This window comes from Anolis sagrei, chromosome X, assembly GCF_037176765.1.
Source record: "Anolis sagrei isolate rAnoSag1 chromosome X, rAnoSag1.mat, whole genome shotgun sequence".
In the NCBI taxonomy this organism is placed as follows: domain Eukaryota; kingdom Metazoa; phylum Chordata; class Lepidosauria; order Squamata; family Dactyloidae; genus Anolis; species Anolis sagrei.
Genome location: NC_090034.1, coordinates 109167547 through 109185197, shown reverse-complemented (window position 1 = coordinate 109185197; position 17651 = coordinate 109167547). Strand labels below are relative to the sequence as shown.

The window sequence follows — 17651 nt, the reverse complement described above, 5'->3', positions numbered from 1 at the left end:
GGTAAAGCAGTGGAGTCTCCCAGAAAAGAAGAGAGGCGGAAACCCAAATGCCTCACTCCCCTGCTCAAGGAAATGGGCTCTCTCGCATTGGGTTTTTTTTTTTTTCAAAACCTCAGGTTCTTTCCCTCCTGAATATGCAGAAATCTGTCCACGTGGATGAATGCTCAGGGCCCTTCCACACAGCCCTCTACCCCAGAGCATCCAGGCTGGAAATCCCACAGTATCTGCTTTGATCTGGGTTTATTTATTATTTACTGTACTTGTATTCCACCTTTCTCAGCCAATCAGCGACTCTAGGCAGTTTCCAACAAATCAGTACATATAAAACATAATACAGATTAAAACATTAAACAATATAAAACACCATAAAAGCAATAACATCATTAGGTTCTTGTGGGTTTTTTCGGGCTATATGGCCATGTTCTAGAGGCATTCTCTCCTGACGTTTCGCCTGCATCTATGGCAAGCATCCTCAGAGGTAGTGACTGAGGATGCTTGCCATAGATGCAGGCGAAACGTCAGGAGAAAATGCCTCTAGAACATGGCCATATAGCCCGAAAAAACCCACAAGAACCTAGTGATTCCAGCCATGAAAGCCTTCGACAATACAAATAACATAATTAGCGTCTCATTATTATCAAGCATTGTCCAGTTCCATTGTCAGGTCATTTGATTTCCTATATTAGCTACTCTGTATTTGTAAACACTTGCTCAAACAGCCATGTTTTAATTTGCCTCTGAAACGTTAACAGGGAGGGAGCAGATCTAATCTCCCTAAGGAAGGTGTTCCATAGCCAAGGGGCCACCACTGAGAAGGCTCTGTCTCTCGTCCCTGCCAAATGTACTAGAGACAAAGGCGGGACCGAGAGCAGGGCCTCCCCAGATGATCTTAGAGTCCTCGATGGTTTGTTAGGGGAGACACATTCGGACAGGTAAGTTGGGCCAGAACCGGGTTATCTGAGTCCACACTGCTGTATATTCCAGTTCCAAGCAGATAATGTGGGATGGTATTCAGCTGTGTGGAAGGGGCCTGGAAAACGCAAGCCAGCAAGAAATGCTCACCTCTCTCGACCAGTCTTATTATCCCACAAGCCACCCCCCAGTAACCTCCAGCATCAACATGCGCTTGCACTTCAGCCCCACAACTTAGACTAGCCTTGAATGAAACTCTCTCCCAATTTTTTGGAAGCAGCAGCTGTGCAGAGGCCGAGATGGAAGCGGGGAAGCCTTTTCTGGGGGGGACCCTCTCCTGACAGGGATGTCCTCGCTCCCACCGTACCCCATAATTAATCACAGGCAGTGGAGGAATGGTATTCCTTCAGGGACGTGGGAAAGTAATAGGAAGAACCCTCTGGACCAATATGGGGAGAAAGAAGGGCAAACATAGAGGAGTGGAGTCACCTGGTGGCCAGGTTGGGAACAACATGCAATACACCGGTTGGAGTGCTATGGGAGTTGGAGTGGGGAAAACCAGTAGTTGGGTTGTTGTAGGTTTTTTCGGGCTATATGGCCATGTTCTAAAGGCATTCTGGATGTGGCTCTTAATGAGACATGCCACATTATCACAGGGTGTCTGTGCCCTACACCACTGGAGAAATTACACAGTCTAGCCAGTATCACACCACCTGACATCCAGGAAGTAGCAGCCAAGAGTGAAAGGACCAAGGCAGAGACATCTCCAGCCCATCCCTTGTTTGGGTATCAGCCAGCACGTCAACGACTTAAATCAAGAAATAGTTTTCTTAGATCTACAGAGACACTCGCTGGAACATCTCAGCAAGCGAGAGTCCAAAAGTGGCAGGCTCAAATCCAGCACCTCAATCCGTGGCTGATACCAGATGAGAGACTCCCCCCTGGGCACAAAGAGGACTGGGCGACTTAGAAGGCGCTGAACAGACCGCTCTGGCACCACGAGATGCAGTGCCAACCTCAAGAAATGGGGCCACAAAGTGGAGTCCACGACATGCGAGTGTGGAGGAGAGAAAAACACAGATCACCTGCTGCAATGCAACCTGAGCCCTGCTACATGCACAATGGGGGACCTCCTTGCGGCAACACCAGAGGCACTCCACGTGGCCAGATACTGGTCAAAGGACATTTAATCAACTACCAAGTTTGCAAAATTTGTGCTTTTTTTATCTGTTTGTTTTGTTCTGTTAGAAATGTAATACAATGGTATGGTAGCTGATGACACGATAAATAAATAAATAAATAAATAGAGGCATTCTCTCCTGATGTTTCGCCTGCATCTATGGCAAGCATCCTCAGAGATAGTGAGGTCTGTTGGAACAAGGAAAAGGGGTTTATATATCTGTGGAATGACCAGGGTGGGACAAAGGACTCCTGTCTGTTGGAGCTAGGTGAGAATGTTTCAATTGATCACATTGATTAGCATGTCCACATGCATTTGGCGGTCCCTATGTAGTCTTGACCACAGCTGCATGGTATATGGTAGATAAATGCTCCATTCAGCAAAGGACAAGAGGGATCTTCTCACTTCTGCAGGAGTCTACCGCGTACCATGCAGCTGTGGACAAGTCTCCAGAGCGACCACCAAACGCAGCAGCATTGCCCAACACACGAATCAAGGAACATGAAAGGCACTGCAGACTCCTTCAGCCAGAGAAGTCAGCCATAGCAGAGCACCTGATGAACCAGCCTGGACACAGCAGATTATTATTGGAGAACACAGAAATGCTGGGCCACTCTCACAACCACCATGTCAGACGACACAGGGAAGCCATTGAAATCCACAAGAAGCATGTGGACAATTTCAACAGAAAGGAGGAAACCATGAAAATGAACAAAATCTGGCTGTTATTGTTCATTTGTTCAGTCGTCTCCGACTCTTCGTGACCTCATGGACCAGCCCACGCCAGAGCTCCCTGTCGGTCGTCACCACCCCCAGCTCCTTCAAGGTCAGTCCAGTCACTTCAAGGATGCCATCCATCCATCTTGCCCTTGGTCGGCCCCAACAGAAAATAGTGGAAGGCTTTGATGGGCATTGCCCTTCAGTTTTGGAGTTGTAGTTCACTTACATCCAGAGAGCACTGTAGACTCAAACAATGATAGATATGGGCCAAACTTGGCATGAATACTCAATATGCCCAAATGTGAACACTGGTGGAGCTTGGGCAAAATAGGCCTTGACATTTAGGAGTTGTAGTTGCTCGGATTTATAGTTTACCTACAATCAAAGAGTATTCTGAACCCCACTAATAATAGAATTGGGCCAAACTTCCCACACAGAGACCCCCAAGATCAACAGAAAATACTGGAGGGATTTGGGATGAATTGACAGTGATTTAGGGGAAATGTAGTTTACCTACATCCACAGAGCACTGTGTACCCAAATGACTATGTCGAAGGGATTTCTAACACCATCAGAAATGTGTTTTCCGATGGTCTTTGGTGACCCCTCTGAAACCCCCTCGCAACCCCCCCAGGGGTCCCGACCCCCAGGTTGAGAAACACTGTTCTAGAAGATGCTTTTGCCATCCCATTCCCATGGATAAAAAAGTATTTCCTGGCCCCAAATGCTCTCTGTTGTTCATTCGTTGTTGTTGTTGTTCATTCGTTCAGTTGTCTCCGACTCTTCGTGACCTCATGGACCAGCCCACGCCAGAGCTCCCTGTCGGCCGTTACCACCCCCAGGGTCTCCCTCAAGGTCAGTCCAGTCACTTCAAGGATGCCATCCATCCATCTTGCCCTTGGTCGGCCCCTCTTCCTTTTGCCTTCCACTTTCCCCAGCATAATTGTCTTCTCTAGGCTTTCCTGTCTCCTCATGATGTGGCCAAAGTACTTCAACTTTGTCTCTAGTATCGTTCCCTCCAGTGCTCTCTAGTGCTTGTTTACCACACGTGGGCCCTCCTTTAGGCTCAGGAGGCCTTTTTCAGAACAAGAAGTGACTTTTTGTGGCTGAAACGGTTGCCTTGCCTGGGCCGAATAAGACACCCCCCCCCCCCCCCCAGAGAGACCACCATGTGCACAGGAAAAACACACTGCCCATCCCCTTGAGGTCATGTGGTGGGAAACTCTATGCCTGCGAAACGTGGACTGTCTACAGATGTCACATGCAACTCCTGGAACGATTCCATCAGTGTTGCCTCCGGAAAATCCTGCAAATGTCTTGGGAAGACAAGCGGACAAATGTCAGTGTGCTGGAAGAAGCAAAGACCACCAGCATTGAAGCGATGCTCCTCTGCCATCGACTCCGCTAGACTGGCCATGTTGTCCGGATACCCGACCACCATCTCCCAAAGCAGTTGCTCTACTCTGAACTCAAGAACGGAAAAAGGAACGTTGGTGGACAGGAAAAGAGATTGAAAGATGGGCTCAAAGCCAACCTTAAAAACTCTGGCATAGACACTGAGAACTGGGAAGCCCTGGCCCTTGAGCGCTCCAGCTGGAGGTCAGCTGTGACCAGCAGTGCTGCAGAATTCGAGGAGGCACGAGTGGAGGGTGAAAGAGAGAAATGTGCCAGGAGGAAGGTGCGTCAAGCCAACCCCGACCGGGACCGCCTTCCACCTGGAAACTAATGCCTTCACTGCGGGAGAAGATGCAGAGCAAGAATAGGGCTCCACAGCCACCAACGAACCCACAAAAATAGGCATCAAGGAAGAACATCTTACTCGTCCAAGGAGGGATTGCCTAAGTAAGTAAGTAAGTATGTAGTGGGAAACTCTCAGCCTCTTCCCCTGGATGCCAGTTGTGTCTGCCTGTGCTAGAAATGAAGAATCATCCCAAAGTGCTGCAAACTGTCTTCTTTATTAACATTGTCCATTTGCAAATACAACACATTAAGAATTTTGTCCAAAAGTCTCTCTTTTTTTCTGTAAAAAAAATACGACTTTTTAAATTACACGCTTTGGGCCTCTGACCTTCCTCATTTCCGCTAAGTAGTTCTCTCTACCCGCGGGTGCTGCAATCACAGATCCTCCACCTTCTTAAAAACCCTATTATGTATATTATATACAAAGAGCCACACAGCCGAAAAGTGACTCGTGTCCACCTTTAGTCCTTGGCTGTCTTCCTGACTCAAAGGGAAGAAAGCCGGTGCCTAAATCAGATCTGAGGGAAAATAAGGTGGTTCTCCTTTTAAAGAAAAGGAACGGTTAACACAGAGCGCTTTGCTGCCCGCCCGCAACTCTGCCCAATGAGTGCTACCCTCCTCTGCAAGAGACCTGGCAAAAACCCACCACCACAAAAACAATGCCAAGGGGCCCAGGACCCCCTCTCAGCTTCATCAGGACAGGACGGTCTCCCCAAGATGCCCCCTTGGCTCTGGACGGCTGGCACTGCTCCTGCTGCTGCTGCAGGGGCACCCCACACCCGCACGGCCCCTGCGGTCCTTTCCGCCCTTCAGCTTCTAGGAGAGGAGCCCCACTGTGGTCAGGATCCAGCCCTGCCTCCCAACGGGGCGAAGAGTCCTTTCCTCAAAGTCCTTCTCCTCCCCTTCAAGTCCATATCCGATGCAGAGAAGCCACGTGGAAACAGGGGACTGACAGTGAAGTTCTCTGCAAGAGAAGAAGAGCATGTTCAGCAGGGCACAGCCCACATGGAGATCTCTGCCCACATTTACGAACCCACACGATCTCTTCGATCATCTGGGGAGGCCTTGCTCACAATCCCACCTGCATCGCAAGTGCGATTGGTGGGGACGAGGGACAGGGCCTTCTCGGTGATGGCCCCTCGACTCTGGCACTCTCTCCCCAAGGACATCAGGCACGCCCCAACGTTAGCAATTTTTAGGAGCTTGAAAACATGGTTGTTCCAGTGTGCCTTCTCAGAATAAGGAAACTCCCAGCAATATGTCCTCAAATGCACTTTACTAGAGACCCAAGATATCTGCATGCCCCATCCCCCTCCTAATACGTACCCTTTTCACCTGGTCATGCCCAGCATTTTTTTTTAATTTTAACTATTACATTTGGCCCTGCCATTGATTTTAATGTGTCGTGGTGTTTTGTTAATGTTTATTGCTTTGTATTGATTTCGTTTTGTTGTATTGTTTTTGTTGTTTTTACTGATGTCTTTGGGCCCAGCCTCATGTAAGCTGCACCGAGTCCTCCGGGAGATGGTAGCAGGGTACAAATAAAGGTTTATTATTATTATTATTATTATTATTATTATTATTCAGATGTCAGGCAAAGGACCTTCCCTTCATGCCTTTAACCACCCGAGGCCCGCAGTGTCTAGCCATGTGTCCTTTTTCTAGCCTTGTTGCTTTTATATTATCCATTGCTATATTTGGAATAAACATGTCTTTAATAAACAGGGGTTTGTTTTGTTTGTTTTTTTGTCGTGTGAAGAGCAATTCGCTTCTGGTGTGAGAGAATTGGCCACCTGCAAGGACGTTGCCCAGGGGACGCCTGGATGATTTGATGTTTTTATCATCCTTGTGGGAGGCTTCTCTCATGTCCCCGAATGAGGAGCTGGAGCTGATAGAGGGAGCTCACCCACCTCTCCCCGGATTCAAATCTGCGACCTGTCGTTCTTCAGTCCTGCTGGCACAGGGGTTTAACCCACTGCGCCATCAGGGGCTCCGTGTGTATAAAAAACATGTCTTTAAAAAACAGTAACAATAGGACACAGTCTGCCTGAAAATGGAAACACAAATAACTACAGTCCCCATCTATGTCTCAGGTTCATCTATGGAGACAGAGCTTATTTAGGGAACAGGACGAGCCACAACATGGAGAGAAGGACATGATTTTGACCTATAAAGCCCTAAACGACTCCGGCCCAGTTTACCTGTCCGAACAGATTCCCCCCTATGAACCATCAAGGTTACTAAGATCTTCTGGAGGGGCCCTGCTCTTGGTCCCACCACTTTCAATCGCGTTTGGTGGGAACGAGGGACAGGGCCTTCTTGGTGGTGGCTCCTCGGCTTTGGAACTCCCTCCCACCAGAGATTAGATCTGCTCCCTCTCTCCTGACCTTCAGGAAAATAACAAAAACCTGGCTTTGGAACATGGCATTTCAGGATTGAATCCTCGTCCACATGGAAGGAGGATGATGAACTATGACTGTGACTGTATTGACGACTTGGCTTGTGTAATGTGATGATGATGTTTTTATTGTACTTATATTTTAACGTGTAATGATGATGCACTGTGTTGTTTTTGTTGTATATGAACACATGTTGTGAACCGGCCTGAGTCCCTCCTTGGAGGTGAGAAGACCAGTATATATAACTTCTAAATAAATAAATCTATACACATAATAAAAGTGAAAATCTGTATGTGACCCAGGTGTCTGTTCACACAGACAGCCTCCACTCTCCACAAATAGGCTATTGCTTCCAGTGCTGAGAAGACAGCAAGTCACTCTCTCAAAGGACATTGCAGGTTATAGCAAGCACATCCCAGTGTTCCTTTCTCTCTTCATTTGCATGACCCCACCCACTGCTTCTCCCTTATCCCGTTCCAACCCTTTCCTTTGGCACACAGCAGAGGAATTGATCAGCAACCGGAGAGGTTTGGAGAGAATTCACCATGATTTAGAGGAGTTGTAGGGACTGGGATGCATAGTTCACCTGCAATCTAAGAGCACTCTGAACTGCACCAATGATGGACCTGGAACTCACTTGGCACACAGACCCACCATGGGCAATTGTCCATACTTGCAGAGTTTAGGGGTGATTGCCCTGAGAGTTGTAGTTCACCCTTATCTAGAGAACAGTGAACTCAGCCAACGATGGATCGGGACCAAACTTGGCACACAGAACCAACATGGCCAATTGTACATACTGGCTGAGCTTGGGGGTGATTACCCTGGGAATCTGGGAGTTGTAGTTCACCCTTACCTAGATACCACTGAACTCAGCTGCTGTCGGATCTGGACCAAACTTGGCACACAGATCCAACATGGCCAATTGTAAGCAATGGCAGGGTTTGGGAATGACTGACCCACAATTCTGGAAATTGTAGTTCACCCACATCTTTATGCATTTTCTAATGGGAGCATTAATTAAAAAAACAAAAAGAAAGACTGTTTATTTTCCTAATAAATAGCATTACATATTACCAAACTGATATTACCAAACTTCACAAAACAAAAAATGCCTTCTCAAATAACCCGGGCAGCGCTGGGTCCCCAAGCTAGTAAATAAATAAATGGTGTGGCCTCATTTGTGATCCCAGCCTCAGCCAAGTCCCAGGGCCCTCTCATCTCTGGAGCCAAATGACCCCACAATTGCAGCTGGGGAACACAGGAAACCGACGGATGGCGAGGGATCTGTACAAAGTGGCACAGGTCCGCACAGGCTGCTCTGGAGGGAACCTACCTACATGTCCATCAGGCTGGTACTACCAGGCCTGTGGGATGACGCTTTCCAGCAAGAGGCGCCGGCCCTCCTCGTAGTCGTCCTCATCGACGTTGACAAGGAGCCGGATGGCCTCCTGGCCCACGGCCTCTTTGAGGGACTCCGTGATGAAGACGCCCTTCAGGGCCTCCAGCAGCGAGCCGTTCATGTAGTCGCTCCAGAAGGCATCCAGGTAGGACAGCTCGGAGAACTTGATGTCACAGATAATGGAGCCCAGGTCGCGGGACTTGAGGATGGTGTTGGACTGCCCAAAGACATCGAACTGGCGCTCCAGGTGGTTCTGCTTGTTCGACATCACGTTCTGCCGCAAGACAGAGTCATGCTCACAATATTCAGCACGAACACGGAGCCGGATGTCTGAGCAAGACACAGGAGACAGAGAGAAAGAGAGAAGGGGAAAGGGGAGAAAAGGAGAGAAGCGTCAGAGCTGGGGTCCCACACCGGCGGCAGAGACAAACACACACAGTCATGCAGCTGCCCAACATCCCTGACCAGGTGCCGGTCTTAAAACCAACCAAGCTGAAGGTCCAGGCCACCCAGGTGGCCCAAGAAGCTCAGGTCCCTTGAGATGGTCCGTCCCAGCAAGGGGCGCCTGCACTCGTGGTTTCAAACTGCTTTCAACTTTTGGTGTGGCACCAAGTTAGAGCTGAACTTCACTAATGCCTCACCCCGTGCCACAGCTCCTTCACGCAACACACCCACCCAAGAGAGGCATACAGGCCCACCCGCCCATCCACCCTCTTAAGGGTCAGCCTTTGACCTCGCCTCCTGCCCAATCTGTACTCCAGCCCCCCTCATAGGACTAATGCCTGGAGCCAGCGGAGTGGCTCCTCAGAAGTCCCTGAGCTACATTCAACCCAGAATCTTGGAAGGAACCTCTACCAGGGAGTCCCGGTTGCTACTGGTATCAGAACAGAGGCCGGGTTGTTGTAAGTTTTCTGGGCTATAGGGCCATGTTCTAGAGGCATTCTCTCCTGACGTTTTGCCTGCATCTATGGCAAGCATCCTCAGAGGTAGTGAGGACTGTTGGAACTAGGAAAATGGGTTTATATATCTGTGGAATGACCAGGGTGGGACAAAGGACTCTTGTCTGCTGGAGCTAGGTGGGAATGTTTCAACTGACCACCTTGATTAGCATTTAATGGCTTGGAAGTGCCTGGGGGAATCTTTCTTTGAGAGGTGATTTGCCTGATTGTTTACTCTCTGTTGCTTTGATGTGCCTGACTGTTTACTCTCTGTTGCTTTGCTGTTGTAATTTTTGAGTTTTTGAATACTGGTAGCCAGATTTTGTTCATTTTCATGGTTTCTTCCTTTCTGTTGAAATTGTCCACATGAAAATGAACAAAATCTGGCTACCAGAGACGTGATGGATTGTTTTCCTGTATTGTTGTATTGATGTTCTGATGTTAATTAATTGAAATTACTGTTTTAAATGATTAATGATTTTGTACTGTGTTGTTGATACTGGTTGTTAACCGCTCTGAGTTGCCTGATGGCTGAGAAGAGCAGTATACAACAGAAACCAATAAATAAATAAATATTTAAAAACTCAAAAATTACAACAGCAAAACAACAGAGAGTAAACACCAGGCACATCAAATCGCCTCTCAAAGAAAGATTCCCCCAGGCACTTCAAAGCCATTAAATGCTAATCAAGGTGGTCAGTTGAAACATTCACCTCTAGCTCCAGCAGACAAGAGTCCTTTGTCCCACCCTGGTCATTCCACAGATGTATAAACCCATTTTCCTACTTCCAACAGACCTCATTACCTCTAAGGATGCTTGCCATAGATGCAGGCGAAACGTCAGGAGAAAATGCCTCTAGAACATGGCCATATAGCCCAGAAAACCTACAACAACCCAGTGATTCTGGCCATGAAAGCCTTCGACAATACATGGAACAGAGACCTTTCCTCCACCTAGGCTTGACCTCTCTTCCCCTCTCTGAACATGGAAGAAATACACAGGAAACCCATTAAATCTGCTGATTGAGAGTCAGGTGAACTCCCCTGCATAAAAACTCAAAGTCTCTAAGCTCGCTGGTTCTAGCCACAGGGGACACAACACGTGGCAAGTGAGGCTTTCCCGCCATGTGACCGACATCCTCAAAATTAGTGAAGTTCAGATGTAACTATGGAGAGTGGAAGCAGGAGGGCAGATGGGTTTTGTTTCAGAGGCCCAAAATGTATCAGCATCACAGTCGAAATTTCGAAAGGTTCAAAAGGGAGGGAGAAATGGAACAAATACAGAGCAGGAGACATTGAGAAAGTGAGGCAGGTGGGATGTTACATACGCTCAACAAGGCCGCCAGGTTTAATTTCTCTGTGTCTTGTGGTCATCACCTGTAGAAGCATTAACTCAAGAGTGCAGTAGTCACAGCCCTGTACCAGCAACATTGAAGGGTCCTGAGCCCGTCCCCCTCCCCGGCTGGCCCAAGGGACAACACCCCAGGCACTAAGTGAGGGGCCTAGACCCCTGGAAACACGGCCTTTCCAGGTAGGCAACAGAAAGGCTGCCATTCGGGTTTTCTATTCCATGGCAGAGTGGCCAGGAAAGGACAGCAATGCAGTCCAGGCAAATAAGGAAGAGGAGCTTCTCTTGGGAGAACTGCCACCCACAGAAGAGAGAAAAAGCCCAAACGTGGGGAGCCTCCTGTTTAGGGCAGAGACGCCCATGGGGCCACCGGCCAAGGAGTCCAGCTGCTGGCCCCACTGGAGACTGTGCTCACAGGCCCACCCAACCACCTGGCTACATGCCACTCAGTTGAGAGCTTCCTCTTTGATTAGCACTGAATACAATTCATGTACAGACAGCTGACCCCCATGGTTTAACTAATGAGCTTTGAGGGAACAGAAGAGCTCATCCACCTTCCTGTATCAACAGTGTGGTGATACCACAGCTGCCAGAGTTGGCATTAACACACTGGCACTCCTTGTGCCATCCACCAGTGTGGCTCTGAAGCAACTGGAAACATTTCCCCACTCAAGATCGGGCAAGGCTGCAGGAGTTTGTGTCAAAACACATTGGGAGCACGTCAACCAGAAGGTTGTCAGGAAACGGTTTCTGCACAACTGTTGTGTACAAAATGGGAAGCAGTTTTGTGGCCTTCCCCAGGCAGCACTCATGCCCGCCTTGAGTAGCTACATCAGATGAGAAATGGGGCCAACATTGGTAAGAACAGCAGCAGTAGAAAGACCACTGACCCCCCACCCCCCACCTCCAAATGCACATCCAGGCCTCAGTTCCAGTGAAACAATCCTACTGCGGTCACCCTCTTTGCAGCCTGAAAACAGGTCAGCAAGCCCCCCGTGAGAGGGTCTTCCATGAGTTTGGAATCAGAAGCAAGCCCCAAAAAGAAACCTCAACTGCATTACAACACAAGTAGGATGTTTCCAGAGAATGAGGCCTGTCACCTCATCATCCATGCAATCCCCGTAACATGGGCTGAGCATTTTTTACAAACCAAAATGAGAGGATTTGGCAAAAAAGTAATGAGATATTAAAACAGCAGTTTCCACAAAAGGGACCCACAATTTCTGGTTTTTAGAGCACAATTCTGCCCCACCCCGTTCACTTGATACACAGATTTAACTTTCACCGAGCAGCAAAACCCATCAGAATAACCTCCCGCCCCCTGTGCTGAAGGCAAGCAGTCCCAGAGCCCAAGGCCTCTTCTAATATAATAAGAGAAGCAGAGAGGAGGCAGAAGCAATAATCATGAGGAGCACTTTTAGGCTTTGTTTTTAGTTTGTATGGGTGTTTTTGCCATGTCTGGTACTTGGCCCACTTGCCTGGGCCAATACTTATGCTTTTCCAGGGATGGATGCCAACTGTAGACTGAGAGGAAGGTGTTTCAAGACTTTCAGCATATGGCCATCTCAAGAAACCATTCTGCGTTTCAATATGGCAGAAAGATACAAAGTGGTGCAAAGGCCCTGCCCTGTCTTCCTTCTGGGTTTTGGCTGCTGCAGATAGCAGACCGAGCGCATGGAAAGGCGGGCTGTGAGGAGGCAGCAGAGAGACTGCTCCCTGGAGTGGCACCAAGACCAACACAGGGCTGTATTCCACCTCACCATGGGTTTACTGGACATGGAATTGCAGCACGACTATTGTGTTTAGGGTCAAGAAAGGTGGCCCTTCTCAGGACTACAAAGGGTATTTTTTAAGTAAGGTCCGTTTTGTTGTAGACACTAGTAGTTCGCGTGCATACCGCAACGAGCGTGTGCGTCGTGTACCGGCATGCCTCGGGAACAACTGTGCTCAGTTTCCGCTCTGTAGCCCACCTGTACGGTTCTGTTCTGTGCTTTTAAAATGTTTAAGACTATCAACTCACCCTCTGCATGTGAGGTTCGCTCAGGGATACGGTTTTTGTCAGCAAGGAACCTGCCTGCTGCAGAAATTCATCGACAGATTTGTGAAGTGTACGGTGATACTGTGATGAGTGAAAGCCAAGTGCGTAAGTGGGTATAACAATTCAAAGATGGCCGTGACAACGTCCATGATGAGGACCGCTCCGGTCGCCCTTCTTTGATTACAGTGAACTCTTGGTTATCGGAGCGGGCGGCAAGTTTTTATGAAGAGGGTATTTTAAAATTGGTTCAGAGGTATGATAAGTGTTTGAACAAACTTGGCAACTATGTCGAAAAATAGAGTGAAGTATGTACTTTCTGAAAATAAATTTACTTTTTTGAAATAAACTTTCGTTCAAACGGACCTTACTTAAAAAATACCCCTCGTATTAACTGCTTAGATGGGCATCTGCCAGTTAGGCTTTGTCTGGCCAGCAGAAAACGAACAACAGCATCTGAAGTGCCTGGTTCTGCCGCCCCTGGCTGTATAGATTATTATGAAAAGAGCCCAACACATATCATGGCCTGATATCTGCAGCAGTCGTAGCAGTTCCGCCTGCACAGCCGAGGGGAGCCCTCCTAAGGGAGCAACTGGCTCCCGGCCAGCGCTGGTGGCCCTTCCTTGGAGCTGTGTGCCCCCACCTGCTCCCATGGGGCCCTGCTGGAGGTTTGCGGCACAAGCCCCTCGCCGTGCCGGTCTGGAGCGGCCCCCCTGCCCCCAGGAACCTCTGGAGCGCCATCGTGCCTTTGGGACTTGGCCGGCATGCAGGAGAGAGAAGGGGAAGGAAGGAAGGCGCCTGGGCCTGCTCCGGAATGAGGCAACGCAGCACAGAGTTAAAACAGTTTGCTTCACAAAGAAGTGGTGGAAATCTGGGTGCGTGGATTCATTTACCTTTGCGAGACCATTCTGTGAGAAGAGTGCACAAGAGAGACAGAGTCTCTTTATCATCAACTTTTGCTTAGCAACCTGGAATTTAAATGGTGGATTGAGAAAGAATTGGCAGAAAGCAAGCAGCAACAAAAAACCATTTGTGGACGTGGACGTTTTCCCCCTTAGTAGCCAAGGCCTAGCTTTTATGAAGGGTGAGATTGCGCTCTGGGAGGCAGATGGGAGCCGGCCCCCTCCCCGCCGCCGCTCAAGGCCGTGGCTGGACGTGGAGCCCATGACGGGAAAGCAGCTGCCTACGCCCCACGAGCCTCCGGTTCTGCCCCAGGGAAGCAAGGGAACAGGACAAGGAATACAGGCAACAATCTAGTGTGGAATGGAGCTTACAGTTTGATCCTTGCACCTACCCGGCAGAAGCCTTAGCTGCACCTTGAAGTTGCAGTTTTGACACTCATTGTATTATTTTTGAACCTTCTTCGTTAGAACCCCTTTGCCTGTAAATTGGTCAGACGGTAAGACAAGCGTTTTTGTGTATTCGCTTTGGTTTCATTTGCATTGCACTGAGACAAAGAAAGCAGCACATTGGCTGGCCCTGGGCACCCACCTCCTCGCCACGGACCACTTCCAATACAGTCCATGGCAAACAAAAAGCACCCCCAAGTTGAAGAAACTGTAAAAACCACGTGTGGACCGTCCCACACGACAGTCTGCAAGCAGATTTCACAGTTTCTCTATGTTCAGGAAATACATGGCTGAAAAGGCCTAGCAATGCAGGAATAAATGACAGATGCTGGTCTTTGAGACAGACATGAGGCAGAAATCTGAATATAATTTAACTAGGCAGACCAAAATCCTTCAAAGACTTGGACCTTTAAACAAAGTCCAGTTCCAGAAGTTGGTATGATGAACCAAATTGCGAGAAAAATCCTCTTTAAGAGGGCCAGTGATAAAACCGTGCAGTAGCAACATGGCGGGATACTGCAGCCACATGGCCACAGCTTATCTATATGTACGTTTCATTGCCACTTGCATAACACCCACGAAAAGGCTGTGGCACATGGTGCTCCTGGCACAATGACTCCAAATCACTCTTTTCAAAAGCAGCTCAATTTGTACTTGAGTCTTTTTCTAGTTAAGTATCTTTATCTGAAGCAGAGGGAGCATCTTCACACCTTGTCATGCTCCCTACCCAGGACCCGTTTCTTTAGAATTCTTGATTTAATTGGGATTCTCTTCCATTCAATTGTGGGAATAATTTTTAATCTGAAATTACCAAACCAGAAAAATGGGAGATGGCGAGAAGAGAACCAGATCAGACCCACCGCCTTGAGCCGCCTCCAATTTACACAGAAAAGGACCTCAAAGCAGCGAAGGCCGTCTCTCTCCAAGACCAGTTCTTTAAGCACCTTAGGGCACTGAATTAAAAGCTCCCAGTTTCCCCAGCAACTGATGCTAAGGGTTTAGCAACCTGAAGGCACCCTTTCCCATGTTCATAAAGCTGCTGGTTTCATGCAATACACCCGGGACAATTTTTTTTCTGATTTAGTTATCTATCATCATGGGCGAGTTAGAAAATTCACCATTTAGGAATAAATAGACTGTGGTCATTTGAAAATAGGAAACCAGTAAACTCAACTAGGAATAGAAACCAGTAAAACTCAACTAGGAATGGAAGATAACTTAGTCCCAAAGAGTGGGACTAAAATCTCCATGCTCCCAGTGGACTGGAGCCCCGTGGTGTCCAGCTGCACCTAACAATGCAAGCCCACCACCACGTTCCCTGGCCTGCCACTGGAGCCTTTCCTGGCAGCGATGTGCACCGGGCCGCCTCCTCCCCCCGCCCCACCCACCTCCCACTTTGGCTCCAGTCACCCTTAGGGCTCCATTCCCTTAACAGAGACCAAGATGCTCATGGCGTATTATTTGGAAGGACTCGAGGGAGCCCTAAGAGCACAGCACGGGCCAGGCAGACACTTACCACAAGTCACTTTGGTTGGAGTTTGGACCTCCTGCTTGGGAGCAGAAGGCCCTTTGGCTCCCCGACGCCTGCGGGGAGCAGCAGATTTTGCTCGGCCTCTGCTGACTCGTTTCCTTTTGCTGGAACTGGAGCCTAGAGGAAACAGAAGAAGGGAGGCTGGGAGTTTCTTGGGGCATCAGGACCCAGGGATGGCAGCTCACGTTCCCTTGAGCTGTGGTCCCTGGCTGGCCCCATGGCGCTCAACGCAGAAGCCGTCCCCCCCACAAACAGACACAAGAACCCAAACAGGCTGCTTGTGGGGCTTCACAGAAAGGGACTACTGGGTAGAGAAGGGGAAAAGGCAGACGGAAAAGGGAGAAACGCATGCCGCTCCTTCCCTGGGTGGTCCAACACGCACCTGCCTCCCACTGATCACTCTGAGGCTCTGCAGAGGCTGAATTGAGACAGTTGTCCACCTGCTGGTCGGATGACAGGACAGACGGCCCGTAAGTGTATCTCTCAGGAGAAACTAGGGAAAGAGTGACACAAGTCAAACAAAGGGAGAAGCACCTTTCTGGCAAGCAAGCCCAGGTAGCAAGTGCAGGAGAGGTAAGTGTCACCCCCACCCAGAACTGTGAAAGGAGCCAGCCCCGTCATGGAATTCCTCCATCCTGTTTGGATAAAGTTGGCCTGCAAGCTAGAATTAAGTACCCACTAAAGGAAGAGCGACAGCACTGTCATAAGCGAGTCAAAGGTTGAGTCATTTCCTTCCTGCCTGCGCGGCTGCATACCTGTCCGCTGCCTTTTCAGAGTGACGTAGGGCAGGAGGTCGTGCCTGGTGAGCACTCGCAGGAGCTGCAGCAGCTGCACAAAGTTGGTCTCGTCGCACTTGCCCCTCCGCTCGAGCTCCAGGAGAAGCCGGACACCGTCTTTGGGCAGCCCCCTGGCCCCCTCGAGGCTGCCTTCCGCCCAGGCTGAGCCCCCCTCCTGCTGCTGCTTCTTCCTCCAGCCCTGCAGGGCGGGTGAGGCCGTCTCTGCGGCCCCCTCTTCTGAGGCCGCCACCGCCCAGAGCTCCGGGTCCAGGGGGTGGTGCAAGGGCTGCGTCTCCTCCAGCAGGAAGGAGAGCACCTCCACGTCGTTCTGGGTCAGCTGGGCCCCCACCACTTCGAACATGCGGTGCAGGGGGATCATCCCGTAGTACTCCAGGCACTCCTCCTCCTCCCAGGCGTGCGCAAACAGGGGCCGCCGGAAGTCAGACATCATTGGGGCGGGTGGCGCAAGCAGGAGGAGGGGAGAAGCGCGGCAAGGAGCAGAAGCGCTGCGCAGAAGGAGGAGCTTCGAGTGGGTGAGACAGACAAGAGCCTGCAATGGAAGAAACAGCACTGCTCAGGGATCTCCAAACCACTGGCAGTGCGACACTTGGGCAACAGACATGAAACACAGAGACAAGGTGGGCTTGGAGATCGTCAGTGTTTGGAAAGGGAGCAAGGAGTCTTCTCAGGAGGCCACAAGCTGAGCGCTAGTCCACAGCGTGATCATGAAGTGTGGCTCTGGGTTGTGTCAAGAAGCACGCATGCAAGCGGAGGGAAGTCATGGTGCCCTCCCCCTCTCCTGCGTGGCCTGGAATGGGGCTCCCCTTTGGCTAGAAGCATTGGCCGTGCGCCCAGAGGACAATTCTCTTCAGAGCATCATACAGTTGGAAGAGACCACATGGGCCAAATCATCCAACCCCCTTCCATGCAGGAAAAGCACAATACTAATAATAATAGTAGTCTCCTCTATATTGTTTATGCCCAGCATTATTTTTTAAACTTCAATTACATTTGGCCCAGCCAGTCTTTTAAATGTGCATTGTGTTTTTGTTTATGTTTATGCTATTTGTGTATGAGATTTATTTTAATTGTTTTGTTTTGTATTGTGATTGTTATTGCTTCTATTGATGTATTGTGGGCTCGGCCTCATGTAAGCCGTTGGGGAGATGGTAGCAGGGTATAAATAAAGTTTTATTATTATTTATTATAATAACCTTTATTTATATTCCGCTACCATCTCCCCTGACGGATGTTTAAAGGCTTCCAAGGGATGAACTTCCTCCAGACTCTGAGGCAGAGAGTTCCACTGCTGAACAGCTTT

At 49.3% G+C, this 17651-nt stretch overlaps 1 protein-coding gene across 1 annotated transcript; it reads right to left on the bottom strand.

Moving 5' to 3' along the window:
- Positions 1-4748: 4748 nt before the first annotated feature.
- On the bottom strand, positions 4749-16897 carry LOC132780127 (DNA-binding death effector domain-containing protein 2). The gene is made up of 5 exons (XM_067461186.1): positions 16310-16897; positions 15937-16047; positions 15540-15671; positions 8288-8683; positions 4749-5516 (listed from the first exon to the last, which is right to left on the bottom strand). The coding sequence occupies exons 1-4, from the start codon at positions 16779-16781 to the stop codon at positions 8310-8312; spliced, it is 1089 nt and encodes a 362-aa protein (XP_067317287.1). The 5' UTR covers positions 16782-16897; the 3' UTR covers positions 4749-5516; positions 8288-8309.
- Positions 16898-17651: the final 754 nt, after the last annotated feature.

Excerpts from the sequence above, each read along its gene's own strand:
- LOC132780127 (XM_067461186.1), bottom strand. The coding sequence starts at position 16,781 with ATGATGTCTGACTTCCGGCGGCCCCTGTTTGCGCACGCCTGGGAGGAG. Across the intron at positions 16,048-16,309 it reads TCTGAAAAGGCAGCGGACAG|TTTCTCCTGAGAGATACACT; the intron begins GTATGCAGCCGC and ends CTCTTTCCCTAG. Across the intron at positions 15,672-15,936 it reads GAGTGATCAGTGGGAGGCAG|GCTCCAGTTCCAGCAAAAGG; the intron begins GTGCGTGTTGGA and ends TGTTTCCTCTAG.